The 19925-nt window shown below is 28.8% G+C and overlaps 2 protein-coding genes and 1 non-coding gene across 5 annotated transcripts; 1 reads left to right on the forward strand and 2 right to left on the reverse strand.

Annotated features, from left to right (window-relative positions):
• The first annotated feature begins 539 nt into the window (after positions 1–539).
• On the forward strand, positions 540–9366 carry LOC145189180 (solute carrier family 2, facilitated glucose transporter member 8-like). Of its 2 annotated transcripts, XM_090087368.1 has the most exons (6): positions 540–692; positions 2931–3007; positions 6386–6602; positions 7283–7489; positions 7616–7919; positions 8001–9366. In XM_090087368.1, the coding sequence occupies exons 3-6, from the start codon at positions 6393–6395 to the stop codon at positions 8735–8737; spliced, it is 1458 nt and encodes a 485-aa protein (XP_089943494.1). In that variant the 5' UTR covers positions 540–692; positions 2931–3007; positions 6386–6392; the 3' UTR covers positions 8738–9366. The 2 variants fall into 2 exon arrangements, with proteins under 2 accessions (XP_089943494.1, XP_089943493.1); XM_090087367.1 differs by lacking the exons at positions 540–692; positions 2931–3007 and adding an exon at positions 5565–5621.
• Positions 9367–9907: 541 nt separating this feature from the next.
• Positions 9908–14569, reverse strand: LOC145189176 (galactose-3-O-sulfotransferase 2-like). 2 transcript variants are annotated; one of them, XM_090087365.1, is made up of 5 exons: positions 14301–14569; positions 13402–14123; positions 12676–12902; positions 10984–11170; positions 9908–10535 (listed from the first exon to the last, which is right to left on the reverse strand). In XM_090087365.1, the coding sequence occupies exons 1-5, from the start codon at positions 14468–14470 to the stop codon at positions 10195–10197; spliced, it is 1647 nt and encodes a 548-aa protein (XP_089943491.1). In that variant the 5' UTR covers positions 14471–14569; the 3' UTR covers positions 9908–10194. The 2 variants fall into 2 exon arrangements, with proteins under 2 accessions (XP_089943491.1, XP_089943492.1); XM_090087366.1 differs by lacking the exons at positions 13402–14123; positions 14301–14569 and adding an exon at positions 13106–13288.
• Positions 14570–17902: 3333 nt separating this feature from the next.
• Trnan-guu (transfer RNA asparagine (anticodon GUU)) lies at positions 17903–17976 on the reverse strand. The gene has a single exon. It is a non-coding gene; the product is annotated as a tRNA-Asn (tRNA).
• Positions 17977–19925: the final 1949 nt, after the last annotated feature.

The following is a 19925-nucleotide window of genomic DNA, read 5'->3' on the forward strand; positions in this document are numbered from 1 at the left end:
TCTTCTTCCTTAAATTACTTTAACGGTAACCAGGTTGAGGGTAACTCAAAAAATTAAAACAAGAGATGGAATATCCAAACGTTCGTTATCATTTGTCGTTGGCAAAGAAGGCTTGTTAGCTACATAAGATTTATTTATATATTTGGGACACTACGTTCTCCGTTTTTAATTATGGAAATATAGGCAAGCTATTAAAAAAAAATAGAAGAAATCTTCCTCTATTTAGTTCCTTCTCCTGCTCATTGCGTGAAACTTTTTTAATGGACAAACAACGCACTTTTCTGCATTACCTTTTTGGCCTTTACAATTAAATTTTTTTGCAAAGATTCCAAAAAATAAAAAATAAAAATAACAGTATATTACTTAAAAGCCTTATGCCAAGTTTACGATAATATTACCACATATCATTAAAAAAATTTAATTAAAAATGGTAGCAACAAAGATTATGTTGCACTTGTGTGCGTTTTAGGTAAAATTGTGCTCAAACTTATCTTATTCAGCATAGTTTCTGTTTACTCAATAACCTCAATAACTACAAAATCCTTAAAAACCCAAAATGTTTTGAAAAACTACTTAAAAGCAGATAGAAAGAAATAAAAAAGAACTAATTGAAACATACAAATATTTTGTTGTATTTGCATTTTTTTGAGGAGATGCCATAGGATGCAGAAATTTTTTGAAAGAAATGGTTTGTATTATCTACTGATTTCAATTATTGTTCCACAAAATCTTTCAACAAAAACAAACTTTGAAATGATATTACATAATTTGAGAATAGAGTTTCTAGAAAAAAAAAGTTGGATTGTAACTATTTTTATTAATGCTTCAGATTTGTCACAACTTTATGTCTAGAAGAATATAAACCAGTTATAGAAATTGATATTTGATTTATATGATGTGAATGATGACGATGATGATAATAGGATGATGATTCTGTAATACAGATGCGCTTCTGAACTATTTTTATATTTGACGTTCTTTTAATCAAATCATCAAAGGTTAATTTTTTTGGGGTTGTGGGTAAAATGTTTTATTTAAACACTTCTTTTCTTTAACAAGAAATATAAAGCAAAACAAGTCTTCAAATCTTTTAGTGTATGGTACAGAGTCTAAACTTCAGTATATAAAAAAACCCGCCTCGAAATTCCACGATCAGATTTTATTTTGTCTTCACAAATCTCGCAGAACTAAATTTCACAGTTTTTTAAAATACAAGTGAACCTCTATGATAAGAACTATTCCCATTTCATATTTTTTTAGATTTTTAGAAACTATTAAAGAAAGTGTTACAAAGGAAACTATTGCAAATCTCTAGTTTTTTCAGTCAAAATTGACTCATTCGGTAACGCCTCATCGTAGATCAAGTAACACTTCAGTGCAATACATTGATAATTTCATATTCAAGTTTTATGTGTGCTCTCATGTTAATACATCTCCTCTCCTTTGATCTGGCTCACCTCTAGAATTTAAAGGAAATGTCTCCCATCAATCCAATCACTTTAAGCTCAGGAATAAAGTAAATCTATTATTGTGGTTGCTAGGTTTTTATTACTGTGGTCTTTAGATGTTGGGAGAATTGTAACATAATAATCAGTTTACAAAGTCTGCTTTGTTTAAAAAATTTGTTGTTCAAGTTTGTAATTTGACTCTCTTAAATTATTTCTTGAATAATAACTTTAAGTTATTAAATAATTATGACTTCCTACACGGACGACCATTAAAATCAAAAGATAAATGAAATGCATAGGTTTTAAGATTATTTGAAATTTTGAAATTATATGCAGTACATTTTTTAAAAAGAAAATAATAATAATATGGCAAAATAATGAAATCAACTTAGAAATAAAGTCAGTATATTTAAAAGTTATATTATTTTAGGGACTTAATAATGGATATTTGAAAAACTACATAATTTTTTCAAAAAAAACAGCATCGATGTTTGGTTTTTCGTTTTCTAACGAATGATAACAAATAATAGCCAACTACTATATCTTTTAACTATCTTTTAAGATAAATCGAATTCTTTGTTTTTTAAAATAGAACTCTATGCGTTTAAAGCAGCAAACATTTGATGAGAAAAATTATACATACATACATACATACATACATACATACATACATACATACATACATACATACATACATACATACATACATACATACATACATACATACATACATACATACATACATACATACATATATATATATATATATATATATATATATATATATATATATATATATATATATATATATATATATATATATATATATATATATATATATATATAGGGATGAAAACTTTTTTTGGTTAATTCTAGAATTTGAAACTTTATTTGCGTTTTTTTTAATTTCCTTTGCTTTTGACTAGTTTTGAAAAGCCAAATTGGCTTTAAAAAATTTCCCGTACACGCTATCAGTTATTATTTTGAGATCCGGGGTTTTATCACCCAGCCTAAGAAAAAAAGGAATGAAAAAAATAAAAAAAAAAAGGGCAATTAAAAAACCAGAACGCAAAGAAAGCCACGTCACACAACGGGGCAGAGTGTACCAAAGTTCTCAAAAAATATTGTCAACCTTGTATGCTGAAAATTTATCATGATGATTGACACGTTATCATTAGTAGAAACATTTACTAAAATAAATATTAAATATCAATTAAAAAGTTATTTCATCCGGTTATTGCCACATGAACTTGACGAGTATTTCATAACGATTTTTTTTTTCATTTTTTAACAACTAAATTTTTTACCCTACATTTGCTTTAAAATAACTTTGCTGAGTATCATTTTAAGCCATATTATTTTTATTAACTTCGTTTTTGTTTTTATTTTAGTTCAAACTTTGAAAAAGTTCAATGTAAGTATTATCCTCAATTTTTATCAGCAGCAGAAAAAATTTTTATAATTTTTTTGATCATTTTTTAGCAATAACTCTGTATTTTTAGGCTCAAAAAAACTACAATATCCCCCAAACATTTGCTTATGTGAATCTACTGCTACAGGTATGTAAATACAAATGAGATTGATGTTTTTTGACAGTTTTTGGTATAAATAGAGTTATAACAAAAAAATCATATCTGTTTAATAGTTTGTTATGCAAAAATAACTTTTTAAGTCAATGCACAAATATTTCTTAATAACTTTTTACTTCTAATGTATTATAAACAGATTGTGTAAACATAAATATATAACAGTTATTTTTTTACAAATACTTGCAATGAAAAAAAAATTTTCCAATGTAAATATGGTGATTGTTGATGCCTAACCTCTAAACAAAAAAATAAACTTTCATAACCTTTCAGTGTATCATATTTTTATTACTTTTTCTTAATATACTAATAAATTTTTTTTTAAAGTTATACATCAACTGGAAAAAAACAACAATAAGTACAATTTTATTTTTGTAATAACTCTTTATGAGAGAATAACATTACCATTCAAAATAATGCAAAATCATACAATCATTTAATAATGCTGTTTCAAAGTTGCCTTGTTCCACTTAAACCCTAATACTTTTATCAGAAGTAAAAACGTTAATTTTCTTTATATTGTCAATCTTTAAGATTAAAATTTGAAAAAGAATAACTAATTAAAAATACTCATCGAAGAAGCCACTTTGAAAAAGATGTCCAATATCATATAAAAAATATAAAGTTGTGTTAAGTTATCTAATGGCAAACCCATTACAGTCAGACATTTTTTCAGTCAGACATACCATTCAAGTTTGCTTTAGTAGATGGCAAATTCCATAATGTCTTAACATGTTCTAGTCAATTTTGTGGTATATGTGGATGTTTACCAAAACACATGAACAATATAGTTGTAAAACTTCATTCATCATCGGGTGGATTGCAATACGGATTATTTACATTTCATGCTTAGGTAAGATTTTTTCATTTTCTTATTCATATTTCCTCCAAGTTGCCAATCCAAAAATGCCACGCAAAAGGAGACGCAAAGAAATCCTGTTAATTAACAAAAAAATCTGTATACAAAAAGCATTTCCAAAAAAAGAGGACTTTTTGTTAACTAAAATGGAGGATCAGAAACAAATGACGGTAGCACTGACGAGCCTTTGACGAGCCTTTTCAAATGAAGATGAATTCGTCGAAATTATAGGAATTAATAAAGAAATAATTTTTAAGTTGCATCTAACCCTAATTTGTTTAATCAAGCGGATTAAAAATTAAAAACAGTAAGTTTCGCTTTCTTTGTTTTGAAACTGCAAAGCTCAAGTCCTTCTTGATAAAACTAATTCTTATTTTTTCTTATTTAATTTTTTTTGGTACAAAAAACATAATTTTGTCCCAGCTGATGATGATTTCAACAGCTCAATTATTCAAGTTCGACGACGATCAATACAACTTTTTAATGCATATTTCGCTTACATTTCTAATTCCAGAGCATCTGCATAACAACAGCGCCGTTTTGCCTAATGTAAAAGACCGTGTTGGGACGTTCACTTTTTGTCGTTTCTCCTTTCACGGTTTCTAGTTTCGCCGCACACAGGGGCAGAATAGCTTTAAGATTGATCAAAAATGTCTTTTTTTTTAGCTGTAGTTTTTGTAAGTGAAATATTTTAAAGACACTCGTTAAATTTGAGAAAAAATATTGGATAGATTTTGAAACATTTGTTTTCAGATAGTAAAAAAATAATTATTAAAAGCTTGAATGAATAAATAATGAATAAACTTTTTTTGCTAAAGTTATTAAAATAAATTAGAATAATTCGAATTTAATTTTAATGCTAACTCGAAAAAAAATTAATTACAGGTCATAACCTCATTAACAGCAGTTAAAAAAAGTTACGTCACTACATGTGTTTATTTGTTTCGTTACCTGGTTTTTACCGATCAATCAACCTTTGAAAAAAGAGCTTTTAAGATATTTCACTTTTGTCATTTTTTAAAGCAATTTATATGCTCACCTAGATACAGATTCGATTTTTTCTTTGTCCAACGGATTTCCCCAATGATTCACGAAAGAGGCGAAATGTTTATTTAACACTATAAAAGCAAAGGGGTAAAAACTAACTCGCTTGCGCGCGATTTTTTTAAACAAAAAAGTTGCGCTGATAAAGGGGTTCTATAGGGTAAAGGATCGGTCCTAAGCTCAACAAGAGGGATAAGATGGAATATGATACATTATAATACAGTCTCTATGATACATTACAATTGCCCAATTTCATTTTTGTCAAATGGTTAGTTTTTAAGCTATTCTGTCCCAGTGTGCGCCTCTAAATTCTTTAAATTTTAATATTTAACTAATGGAAGCAAAGGTCCCACCCCCAACATTTTCATATTCACTTGCAATCAATTGATAGAAAAATTTGCATAAGGTAATAATTTACTAAAAGAACTAAGCACAATAACAAAAGAAGTAATTTAAAGGGAAACAAAATAATGCCTAAAATCGTACTCTTGAAGTAAAGTCATACATACTCTTGTAGTACTCTTGAAATAAAGTCGTACGTTCTCTTTTTTCGGATTTTTTTGTTTACTTAAAAAAAATTCCGTGACCATTTCATAGAAAAAGGAATGCGTATGTAAATATTTTTAATAAACACGCAAACATTTTCAAGAAAGAAAGAAGCGAAGACGACATTGTGGTCCGAAGGTGTGTTCTGGCATTTTGGATGTCAAGTGTTAAATTTTCAAAATTTTAAATTAGTTAAGAAATTAAACTGCATGTTTGGTACTACCATCACTAATAATAAAGTTACTAAAATCACTAATAATAAATTTACCTGATGGATATGATAATTATGTTATGTATTAGTAAGTTACATAACTATATTCATACATACACACACATACATACGTAAACATACATACATACATACATACATACATACATACATACATACATACATACATACATACATACATACATACATACATACATACATACATACATACATACATACATACATACATACATACATACATACATACATACATACATACATACATACATACATACATACATACATACATATATACATATATACATACATACATATATACATATATACATACATACATACATACATACATACATACATACATACATACATACATACATACATACATACATACATACATACATACATACATACATACATCATACACACACATACATACATACACACATACATACATACATACATACATACATACATACATACATACATACATACATACATACATACATACATACATACCTACATACATACATACATACATACATACATACATACATACATACATACATACATACATACATACATACATACATACATACATGCGTGCATGCATGCATACATGCATACATACATACATAATTTTTTTGTGTTAAGCTATATTTTTTATCCTTACAAGATAAAAAATGCCTACCAGTGCTGATGAAAAGATTCCCTTACTTGAAAAGGGCCCAAGGCCCAATGATCGGTTTATCACTGTTTTTGCCGCTGCTGTCACTGCATCTTTAGCTTCACTTTGTTTTGGTTTTACACTTGGTTTTACTTCTCCAACTGAGTCTGGTATGGAAAAGGACACAAAATTGAATATCACAGAAAGTCAATTTTCATGGTTTGCTGTAAGTTCTTTAAAATGTTTTACAATATGTTACTAGTTTAAGAAAAAATAGTTTAAAACTATACTTATGGTTATGCTTGAAAATGTCATCAGCTATTTACCTCAGTTCATTAAAATTTTTTTTTTTTGAAATCTAAGCATAATTTTATATCATTTTAAAAATACCAGTGTACTTCAAAACTCAAAAAAAAAGAGGATATTCTGGGAATTTATAGATACAGTAAATGTATAAAAATGGTTAGATTAAATGCATGAATACAACTGCTACAGCCTATGAATTAAAACCATAAATATAGACTGATTTCTACCAAGATATTAGTACGGCATCTTTAACAATTTTAAACCTGAATTCATCACAAAATTCATTATATGTAAATAAAAGACATGAAAAAAGTAGTTAATGATTTAATATTGTTGATTATGTTACATGCTTTTAACAGAAGTATTATATGTTTTTGTGTTGATAACAGAAGAATCATTGTATTAACATATCCTTAAACATGCATATTTTAATTTCAGTAATTTAACTAATGAAGTTATTTTTTATGTAATTGTTTTAAATTATTATTTTCATCAAAATATTTATACTGCTAAATTGAGTTTTAAAAAACAAGTAACTTATTCAAACCTTAAAATTAGGTTTTTTTTGCTTATAATGAAAAATTATTTCCTTACTTTTAGTCTTTGATAGCAGTGGGAGCATTGATTGGAAGCATGGCTGCAGGATATTGTATTGATAGATTTGGCAGAAAATCAACCATTTTAATGACTTCAATTTTCTATGTACCAGGATGGTGCTTGATATGCTATGCCTCAAATGTTGGAATGTTGTATACAGGCAGAATTTTAACTGGTATTGCTGTTGGTATGAGTTCTCTAGCTGTTCCAGTAAGAATTGTTTTTGTAAACTCAAATTTTAAATAGTATATCTGATGTGAATAAAATCATAATATCACTTTTTTATTCAACAATAGTTTTTTTTTTCCACATTTTTTTAAACATATATTATCGTAGGTTTATATTGCAGAGGTTTCGTCAGCACGACTTCGTGGGGGTTTAGGTGCCATTAATCAACTTGGTGTAGTGGTTGGCATTTTTATTGCTTATCTTGTGGGTTTTAAGTTGTCATGGCAATGGACTGCTATGTTTGCTGTTTTTATTGTAACAGCCATGGTCCTTTTGATGATGTTTATGCCAGAAACACCCAGATGGCTTCTAGCTCATAATCAGCGTCAGTTAGGGTTTCAAGGGCTTCAGTGGTTGCGTGGTCCTTTATATGACACAGAAGGAGAAATTTGTGAAATTGAGAATAATCTTGGTAATTTTTTATTAAAGTGTATTTATCAAGTGTTAAGGTAAAATGCCATAATATTGTTATTAAAATTTATTATTTATTTAGATCAACAAGAAAAGTCTTCCTTCAATGATTTCCTGAAACCTGGTTTGTATCGACCCTTGGTTATAGGCACCTTTTTAATGTTATTCCAACAGTTCTGTGGTGTAAATGCTGTTTTATTTTTTGATGCAAATATATTCTCCTCTGCTGGGCTTAACAATGCTGAAGCAGTATCATTATCAGTTGGCGGTGCACAAGTGTTAGCAACAGCAGTTTCTTGTTTAGTGGTTGATAAGTTGGGTAGAAGGTTGCTGTTAATGATTGGAAGTGTTTCAATGTTTGTTTGTACCCTACTTCTGGGAGTTTATTATGATATTGCTGATATTCCATTGAAAGGAAGTGAAAAAAGAATTTCCATTTTTGGAGGAAATGTTTCTCATTCAGTCCCATTAGCTCATATTTCATGGCTGGCTGTTCTTTGTGTTATTTTTTACATTATAGTATTTTCTATTGGATGGGGACCTTTGCTGTGGTTGCTTATGTCTGAGATATTCCCACCTCGAGCTCGAGGTTTTGCAAGTGGTATTGTCACCTTTGTGAACTGGTTGCTTGTCTTTGTGGTTACAAAAACGTTTCAGTCTATGATTAAATCTTTCTATGAGCAAGGAACATTTTGGTTTTTCTCTGCATTTTCATTGGCTAGTTTCTTTTTTGTTTTTTTCTACGTGCCAGAAACAAAAGGAAAGTCATTAGAAGAAATTGAAAAAATGTTTGCGCTGAAGCCGATTCCCAGCGAATAACGTGAACATATTTTTAAATAATTACATCTAGAGAAGTTTTTATTTTTAGCATATCAAAAAGGTAATGTAACAAAAAGGTAATTCAACTTTGAAAAAGGTTTTAAGAGGCTACTGTTAGTTCGCTAATTATTTTTATAAATATTTTTTAATGCTGTAAAATGTCATATATAAACATAAATTTGATTAATATATAATACTTAAAAGAAAAGAAAAGCGAAAGATGAGACTATAGATTTATTCTTATTCAAACTAGTAGTAATTTGAAAACAGTATATATTGTCTTTTGTACAAAAAAAAATTCTTTTTATAAAATGTTTAATTTTATATGAAAATGTTTTAATTTTTGATATTATAGCTAACAATAGAAATACCGTTCTTTAGTTTGTAAAGAATTATTTTTTTTATTTTTCAGCAATTTATATATTCTCTCTTCGTTTTATTTTCTATTTTTCTTATTTATCAATTATAATTTTCCCGCCGTTTTTTTAGAATGTTCCACTTTTTAAATAATTTCTTAGCGCCTGAAGTCTTTTCGTGTTTATTATTATCGTTTTTATGCTGGTATTGTTTTTATCCTTATATATGAGAATGTTATTATTGAAGTTGCAGAAAATATAGCATTCAGTTTGCACCCTTGTTTTTAACTTACTATATACAGTGATCTCATGCGTTCTGTCACCGAAGACACCGAAGTCAATCTAGTCACCAGTTTTAATAAATTTGAAGATGATTGTCAAAAATGACCTGAGCCTAACAAAGTCGAATTTAAAGCAGACTTAACTGACAAGCAATTGATGCCCAGGTTTTGTTAGGTCTCTCTTTATATTTCCTTATATTTAACAGAGTATAAAAAAAACTTTACTTTTACACAATATAAAACGTCATAACTAAAACGGCTGATCTTAACTCTCATACGCAGTCATTTAAAAACGCTCTTTAAGATCTTCGGATATTTCTAAGTGATTTCTAATGTGACAAAAATGGGTTGTTGCACTCTTAAACTGACAAAAGTTTACTTGTTGAAGCAGAAGGCATTGGAATCTGCAAAACTGAGTGCGTTAAATCAAAATCAGCTTTGGAAAAATCAAACGCATCTGATGAAAAACCAGAAAAAAGTCTGAAACTTGAAAAAAGATCAACTCTGGTAGCAGTGAAAAAAAAACAAGTAAATAAGTGCAATTTTATATATTATTTCATCTCAGAGACATAAAGAGGAAAGATTAAGTGTAGAAAAAAATGTTTAGCCCATTGTCACTAACGCGGATTTTTGAGCTGCATTGGGTAAGTTCAACTATATTCGTTTTTTCTGGAGTTTTCAATCATCCATTCGTTTTGAATGAGCTATTTGTTGGATATTAGAAAACCAAACATTATTTGGATTAAGAATTTCATTAAGATTTGGGGAATTTTCCAAAGTATTGTACTAATTATTGTAAAATGTTTCGATGTAAAAGCTCCTATCTTAACAAAAACTCGCTGTTTTCTTCCTCTACTTCCTCTTTGGGAGGTGATGCCTGTTCATCTTCGAATATCTTTTCTTCGGTATTTTTTAGTGGGAAGTTAAAATGTTTGTTTTCGTTTTTGTTTTCGAAATAACTTTTTTGCCATAGCTTTGCATTTTCTTTCATTAAAACTTGACGCTGTTTAGTTTTTAGTAAAGCAACGTATTCTCTTTCACTAAGTAACACTCTCTCGCATAACCATTTTAATTCTTGCTCTACATGTTGGCGTGGATATATAACCTCTTCAAAAATAGATTCTTTTGCTTTGAATGGAGAGCCTATCACCAATTTATTTTCTAAACAGAAACACAATAGAACCTTATAGCAAAATAAATTGCTTTCAAAGTTTTCAGCTAAAAAGAAAACACATCTTGCACCAGCTTCCCTGTGAATTTCACCTCAGGAGCGGCACCACGAAATTGTCGGAGGGGCGAGGGGTTTAAAAGTACTACTTAATTTTTGAAGCTCAGGAAATGGCTTTAACACAACTAGAATGTATATATTTTAGTAACCTTAAAGCTAAAATAATGGGAGGTGAAGCACCCGGTTCTTTCTATGGCGCTGCCCACTTGCTTGTACATACTAGCTGTTAATAGTTATGGTAGAAATTAACGTGGAAAGAGTAAACTCACTTTTATATCTCGATTTTAAAGTAAGAATCTTAGTTTATTATTACTCTTATTTATTATGTACTTACTGAACTAAAAATATTTATATCTTATAATCTGCGCATTTAAAAGCTACCTTTTTTTGAATGTTTAATCTCATCCTCAGTTTCTGTACATTGATGCTTAAGCTGAGCCGAGATTTTTTTAAGTTTTTTGACATCATCCCAAAATGCTTTGTCCTGTTTGTGCAGTGTTTTCCAGAGGCTTTCGTTGAAATGCTTGTATAAAAACTCATCTTCCTTATTCCAACGGCGAATATCTTCCTATATGAATATAAGAGAGTAAATGCTTTCTGTGTGTACAATCAACACCATGTTTGCCTGAGCTCTAATCATATTTACCGAATTTTTTTTCATTCGTATTGCTTTGAACAATAAAAACTGAACAAACTTTTGAAGACTTCTTAATGCTGTTAACATTTTTCTGCTTTAAAGAACATTTAGTTAATGCGAACAAGGGAAGCAAAATAAATCATATACTTAGCATTATAAATATTAAAAATATTATAAATATTATAAATATTACTCGATTTAAACATCGAACTCAAAGAACTATAAACCGTACGAGAAAACGCCGAAACACAAGGTGGACCCATCTCTTTAATTGCATGAAATTTGATACCTAGAAATGCATGTTTACATCGATAGAATGATAATAGTTCAGCTTTAATCATCGTGACCATATTGTGGATATTTTATCATTTTTACTAACAAGTTGAGTCCAAAGACAAAAATTTAAATTAATAAAAGGTAAATGAAAAAACACGTTCAGATAACCATGGCTATGAGGTCAAAGTGAAAAAAAAAAGTATGTGCAATATAAATCATTGGCTATGCTGGAACTACACTTGCAGCCACATAGAAAAAGAAGCATCGAGAAAATCTGGAAAAAAATATTTTGGTTACGAATTTTAAGAACAAAATAGAGAGAAAATGGTTTCAGCTGAACTTAAAGTGCTATTGAGAGATTTTATGTTTGGGAATGGTTCCAACATAAATAGACATCAGCTGTCTGACCTGGGCGAGAGTTCCAAAAATGTTTAGAGAGGATTTTTGAAATGAATTTGATTTCCTGTTTCTATTAATTGTAAAATTAATTGTAAAGTATTAATTGTATTAATTGTAAAGTCTCTTGTTACTTGTGAAAGGAAATTATATTATTCCTATTAGTTGTAAAAGTATTAAAGAATATATTTAGGTTAAACATCTGGTTTAATTTGTTTTTAGGTTAAATTATATATTTGTAAAATAAACAACCAGCAGTAAGTATTATTAGTTCGAGTGAAGAGTAAGCATTTTTCTTTGCTCATTTTTATTATTAAAAATTTATTCTAAAACTTTAGAAGTCAGCTAAGTTACAGATTCACACACAAACATTCGTAAACACAAACATTCAATACACACAAACATTCGTAAAAATAGAAATACGGCCACGGCCACACCCACACACTGAGGGCAAGACAAGACAAAAGAACATCAACCCTTTCCAGCCTAAATTATTTAATTTCGATAAAATTTTTTAGTTATTTCTTAGAAACTGTTGTCTAGACAGCATAATATAATGTTTAATTACATTGTTTTTTTTTTTTTAAACAAAAATTTTGACTTGTTGCCATATGGCAATTCATTTAATGCGAAAAACTTACTTAGGCGCGAAGTTTATATTTTGAATGACATGCTGTCATATAGCAACGATGGGCTGAAAAGTGTTAATAGCAATAATCCTCACGACAAACACACACAAAATTCTGTAAGTAAGATAACTTTACCTTAGTTTTTTCAAGTACAGCTTGCCTAGTTTTTCGAACTCGTTGCTTAAAGTAGATTACGTCAGAAAGTTGCCAGCACATTCTTCTCTGAAGCAAAACAAGCGACTCGTCCATATATTCGTTAACTAAAACAAAGTCAAGTTGCTCTTCCAACTCACGAATAATGAACTTTAAATCAAGATTGGTTTTGTAATCTCTCTTTTCGAACCCCAAATCAAAGAGCTGAGCTATATGATAGAACAATAATTTCTTTTTATTTTGCCTGCTTATTTTTTTGAAAAAAATTTACGGAAAATAGATAATAAACAAAAGGAAAATTAAACAAAAACTTATGTTTGAATCTTTTTTTACTACGGTTACAATAAAGAAAAATAACTGGATATTATGTTGGCATCATAACTTTAAATAACGATTTACGCACTAATCTTACTTGGTCGCATATGTGCTTATATTTGTGAACAGTAATATGCAGTGATAAGCAAAACTACAGCTTAATCAAAATATATCCTCAAACCTAATTCTTGATATGCTGTTTTTAGCAAACTATAGAAACCTCAAAAAACTTTAAACGACAGAAGAAACAGTTGCTTTTCACCTGAGCAGAAAGTATTGTAAATAAAAAAAGAAAGCGATCAATTTAGTTTCAAGCGACTTTGAGACGCATTTTTAGCTAAAACAGTATTACGTAGAACAGATTTTACATTAATTTTAACAAAACATTCTTACGGTTTTTGATCAGATCAAATATTGGGTCGTATTGCTTTGTTTCGTTCACAAACAGCAGAGTCTTTTCCAAAGGATTGCTTGCAAACTCACTAAACAAATCCGTACCATTTGAAATAAGCGCCATAAAAAAAGAAATGTCTATGTATTCGTAAAGGGATTGAAAATGATCTACAGGATTTCTGACAACTGCAATAAAAACTGTTTCCCTCGGAACAAAAGATTTCATCCTAGGAACTCGCGTGCGACCAACGCCAATAACAAAATCCGGAAGAACTTTGTTTAACAAACTTTTATCAACAAACGTGTGATGAAAACGAAGTGGCCAGTAATGTCTAAAAGTGGGAGCATTTGACAATGCAAAATACAAGTTATTTACATCTCCGTAGCGATAAAAGATATTACTCAAAGTATGACTGCCAGTTCGGTGAGAGCGAAAGTAAACAAGCCGTTTCACTGGAATCTGTAAACTACAATCTACTGAAAATTGTTGATCTTTCAAGTACCATTTGTAGGAATCAGGGGGTAAGTTATCATCAATTCTTGGATTGTGTTCAATTATAGAGTTGTCAATTGATATATAATGTGTTTCATTTTCAATTTCCGCATCACTTTTCTTAACTTCGTTGTTAAAGTGATGCGATTTACTAATTGTAACGTAAGACTGTTCTTCTGCGAATGAATAACCAGTCTCATCCAGCGAGAGAAGTTTTGAAGCGGTAGACCTATATGATACAAAAGTTTGGCTTTTAACAATAACATTAACTTTAAACCAAATAGTAATAAAAAAAAAAACTACTTTGTTCTTAGGCCAAATCGTACTTAAACAGATTTTTTATTATTATACTTAAAAAAGAAATACAATTATCATCCATTTTTAATAACATTATTATAAATCTTACTGAACGCTTGTTTCGTATCTCTCCAAAAAGTAATAACGGTTTTCTGCGAAAATGATATCATTTAAAAAAGTCCTATACACCACAGTAATACATGTAAAAATAATTGCGGTTGTGGCAAGAAGGGTTAAGCACTCGGATGTTGTACAGCTCTTGAAATATCTACAGCGCATTTAATTTTTAAGACAGCTAAGTAAGGTGCTTTAGATTGTAATACATATTGTTTAGTATCCTGATCTTTTATTTTAAAAGTGAAAACCTTTTGTACCTCAAACTTAAACAATACCCAACGAACAGAACGACTTCTGCATATTTTGTCGTTGCTTTTAAATTTTAGTGAGATTTTTAATAAAAATCCAATTGCCAATGTATTTTCATCAAAAACAGTATGCAGAAAATCCCAATATGGTTATAAAACACATGAGTTTTGGTGTAATTTAATGGAATTTGATTAAAAGAAGTTTGTCATACTTTTGCAGTTGTAAATTTTCATCAAGCGTTTAATTATAAATATAAAGCTGCCTAACGGCAAAAAGTCTTCATCAAAAAGTCTTCATCTTATAATTTTTTATCTTACTTTTATTTTTTCAATTATAAATTTTGTAACTGTAAACTGCTATTACAATTATTTTTATTAAAGTATTATTATGTTAAAGTAGCTGAGTTTCTTTTCTGTCCCTTCGACAAAAAGTTGATGCAAGAAATTCAGCTACATTGATGTTTATAAAAGTAATTGTACTTGCTACAAAATTTATAATCTCGTTGCCTGTATTTATTAGATTAATTTTTTTTTGGAATATGATGTCTTGAAGTGGAGATAAATATAGTTAAAAGGTGCCTAATAGAGTTAGAAGGTGCCTAATGGAGTTAAAAGGTCCCAAACGGATTTAAAAAGTTTGAAGTTTCTTTATCAAAATGAAAACTTTAAAATTTTATAACGGTCTTCTTAAAACTTTTCTATAAATGAATTTTAAACTAAGAACCTCTTTAATTTTGAGCCTTTGGATTAACAATTCATAAATATAAGTTGTAAAATGTAAGTTGTATATGCTAGCTATAATTCTATCAAAGTTTAAATATTTTCTATGGTTTTCTTGATTCTTTATCAGAACATTTTAAGTTCAAATTACATTTTGTTAAAATTACAATTGACGTTGTCATGTTAGATGTTTTTATCGCTTGTTTATGAGTTTCACTTCAGATAGAATGTTATCATTGAGGCGAAAAAAGATACTTGTGCCGGAGCGAACCCAACTGCAGTCAAAAGATGAAGCGAAAAATATGAGCGAACAGAAGATCATATAACAATAAACTCAAAATAAAATAAAATATTCTTTTTTTTTCTTTAAATGCAAAAAAAAAAAAATTAACAACATTGACTGTTTAAAAGTGTTTTTTTTTTTTCTTTTTTCAAACTCAAAGAAATAATTAAAAAAAACAAACATAAAAGTTCATCTTCTTTTGATGAAGCATAAAAAAAAAAATGACATAACATAAAAGTTCATCTTCTTTTGATGAAGCATAAAAAAAAAAATGACATAGCATAAAAGTTCATCTTCTTTTGATGAAGCATAAAAAAAAAAATGACATAACATAAAAGTTCATCTTCTTTTGATGAAGCATAAAAAAAAAAATGACATAGCATAAAAGTTCATCTTCTTTTGATGAAGCATAAAAAAAAAAAATGACATAGCATAAAAGTTCATCTTCTTTTGATGAAGCATAAAAAAAAAAAAATGACATAACATAAAAGTTAATCTTACTTTGAGATCCGGCAAATTGTTAAGTAAACTCTTTGAAATTAATACAATAAAAACAGCATTAATGAAACTCATCAAAGAATACAAAATCAATATATTTAAAAAATCTTTTAAATAAAATTGTAGAAATTTCAATTTAAAAAGCTATTAGTAAAAAAATTAAACGAACACATCAACTACAAAAGTTGTAGAAACATATTTTTAAACTTAGATATTTAAGTTTCTTATAACAAATTATTGTGAATATAATATAAACTAAAACACTCTATATTTAGAGGGTTACTTTTTTAAGATTTATTTACATGGATACTTTATTTAGATTTTTAAAATTTTTGTCTTGGGGTTGTAATTTACGTTCAAAAGTTCAGAAATTACACCAGATATTTTTTTCATTTGTGTCTGGAGATATCACTAGCAACCAAACTCCATCACAGTTTTATGATGTCACTTCTGAATCATCTGAATGTTTTTGTGAAACCCTCATCCAGGCTTCTTATTAACAGCACCAGAATTTGAGCAGAAAATGTCAGGATAAGAGCACATGCAATTGAGTTTTAGGGATACTCTGCACAACTTTTTTAGTAAGAAACGAAGTAAATGGACCAGTACTAAAAAGTTTCTTATTTTAGGGGTACTTTTTTACAACTCTAGTACTAAAAGTTTCTTAAGAGTTTCTTTAGTTTCAGATTAGAAAGAAAAAGTAAGAAAAAAAAAGTAAGTAAAACTGCGTTTTACTTACTTTTTCTCTCTTACTTTTTGTTTACTCATATTCAACAGCGGCACGACAGCGGCTTAAATCTCCAGATCTTAATCTAATTGAACATTTATGAAGTCATTTGAATCATAAAATTTGCTGGCACCATTCATTGGCAAGATCCATTAGACACTTTAAAATTCCTTTACGGTGACACTCTACCTTTAATGTAATTGTATGAAGATGATTTCTTTATCATTTTAGTGGTATACTTTTGAATTTTTTTTTTCAGTTTAGTAATAGTGGTACAGTTTTACAACTATTAACTTTATTATCATTTAAAGTAAAACGAAATAAAAACGAATATCGTCGTTATTTTGTCGCTAATTACAAACGGTATGTCAAAGAACAAGTTCTTTTTAAAAGTAAGAGAGAACTTACTGTTGAGCTTGACTGTAGTCTGACTCTGTGAAAAGACATAGGAGGTGTAGAATAGGTGGGAGCAGCAATGCAACAGTGAAATACCACTATTACTAAACTGGAAAAACTAGCTCCTTATAAACAAGTTTCTTACAAAAAAAAAAAAAAAAAAAAAAAAAAAAGAAAAACGTGTATCTTATTTTATTTTAACAAATAAAGCTTAAAACATTTGTAAATAATTTGAATTTTATTTTGAAACTATTTTTTAAAAATTGATTACTTCTTTCCTCCCCTTCCCACCCCTCACCATACCCCAGCACCCTCAGCACCCTCAGCACCCCAACACCCCCAGTACCCCCAGCAACAACAAATCTGAAAATAACTTTTTCAAATTACTTTTGCAAAATTGTGGAAGAATACTAGAAATACCCTTTTAAAGAATATCATCTTTAATATTAACCTCTTATTTATCATTTACTTAAAAAAAGTCTGGCATGTCATGATTAAGTTAGTTTATTTCATTCAAATAATTACAGTTAATTGTCATTAACTTAAAAAAAAGTCAAGCATTTAAATTTGATGATTAGATATTTATTATTGAATTACTATTTGTTTAAAAAGTAAAAATTTTGTCCCTTACAAAATTCTAAACAATGTGTTTGTAAAAAAAGAGCACCAAGTTTGGTAGAACAAAATGTAGAAACTTTCTTCTGATGTAATAAACAATTACTCGCTCCCGGGTGGGCTTGAACCACCAACCTTTCGGTTAACAGCCGAACGCGCTAACCAATTGCGCCACGGAAGCTCTTCTTTTTCCTAAAAATAGGAATATTTATTCCTTTAAAATAATTTTTTAAACGCAATTCCAAATATTTCTAATATATCAAATTCAATAGCAATAGTTCTTTTTGCACTTGTTTCATAACTACTAAAAAACCGACCTTTTCCATTCAGTATTTAATATCTAGGGATTCAAGTGTCTATAGTATTGAGATTCTATTGGAACGATCATGATATTATCGCAATTTCTCCAGGCCAAAAAACAAAAAAAAGTTTTGACCATTTATATAACATTTATATTATTTTAACTGGAAGACTTGAAGATGTAAATAATGTACATAAAATGTAAATAACGTATGCAGCTGGTTAGCTGTATTATTTAGCAGGACTAGACATTTTAAAATAAGTTTTCAAAAACACATGCCTCATAGTGAACAACCCAACAAATATTGCAGTGAAATATTTTTAAGTTTCTCTCTATTAAAGTTTTTAAAAAATTTTATTTTTATTAAACAGCTAAATTTTTTCAGATTTTTCAAACACAAAAAATAAGAGAAAAAAAGCTCTAGTGCAATCGGTCGATCGGATTTAAATTTTATTTAGCATTTGCAACTCAGATAAGTTTTCAGGCTTCAGGAGTAGACCATGCTTCAAATATAGTTAAAAATTTTAGTTGCACTTAACAGCGATATCTGCCATATTGAATAAAAAAATAGCATACACAAAATTTTATGTAATTCCGCTGATTTTTTTAACTTTTGGCAAGATTTTTCAATATTTCTTCGACTGTGCGATGTCGTCTGTTGTCTGGACTTTAAAATACTCTACAATAATAATATTTATCGTAGTAAGTCAAAAAAAATACAGTGGTGTAACAGAATCTAATTTAAAAAGGTTGTTTGAATGTTAGTATTTTTTAACCATAGAAATTGGCTTTTTTAGAAATCATAATTTTTATACCAATTATTTTAAATTAATTTCTATTGTTCCACTGCTGTTGTTACTAGTGTTACTGTGCTTTTTATGTTACTGTTACTCTTTTTTGTTTTTATTGCTATCTTGTTAATGCTGCTACTTTCTTACTGTTGCTTTCTCATGCGATAAAATGCTAAAAGTTTTGTGGGTTAATCTTATATCAGGCTTTAGTCTGGCAACTTAAGAGGTTCAAAAAAAGGTTCAAGCAGATTAAGAAAAATGGAAGTCACTTACAGATTCAGCACCTCAAAAGCATTTCATTTGGTTTTTTTTTTTCTTCCAGCAAGGTTGTGTTTCATATTTTTAATATAGCAGTGAATTTTTTAAGTTCTTTATTTTTTGGCACTAATTCGAATGGCGCCTTAACGTTTTTGTTCAATTATTTGGGAAATACTTTATCACTTTTCCTCAGTATTCACAACTGCTTATTTTGTAAAAAACCTCTTTTTTTTAAAATTCTTTTTTCTTTAGAAGTTCAAAAGAATACTAAACTGAAGACAATAGATTTTGAACTAAGAACCGACAAAAAAAGATTACCCACCTGATTTAAGCAAGTGACAGACTTTGGCTTATCTTTTGCCAAATCAGTTACGAGGTCATAATTAAATATTCTGGTTTTTTTTAAAACTTAAACTGGTTTTCTATTAAGTGTTGATGTTCTAAGAAAGGTTGATCCTCACTAAATTTAGGATGGAACGGTCTGAACATTATGACAGCATAGATCTGTTATATTTGATAAATAGTCAAAAAGCAGACTAGAAACTAGCTTCGTCTTTCCTCCTCTAAAGTGGTAAATCATTGTAACTTAAATCCACATTTTCCAAGTATTGTGAGGAGGGAGAACTAAAATAAAAATGACTATCGATAAAAATATACACAAGATGGTTCACCAACTCTTCACATAAATAAGTGATAAAGCGTTAGAAGAAAAGTTAAAAACAACTGAGAAAAGACGTAAACGCGAAGACTCGTAAATGATAAAGCAACAATAAGAAAAGT

Source organism: Hydra viridissima, unplaced genomic scaffold (assembly GCF_058129835.1).
Source record: "Hydra viridissima isolate aposymbiotic clone 2 unplaced genomic scaffold, HvirCarnegie_v1 scaffold_5, whole genome shotgun sequence".
In the NCBI taxonomy this organism is placed as follows: domain Eukaryota; kingdom Metazoa; phylum Cnidaria; class Hydrozoa; order Anthoathecata; family Hydridae; genus Hydra; species Hydra viridissima.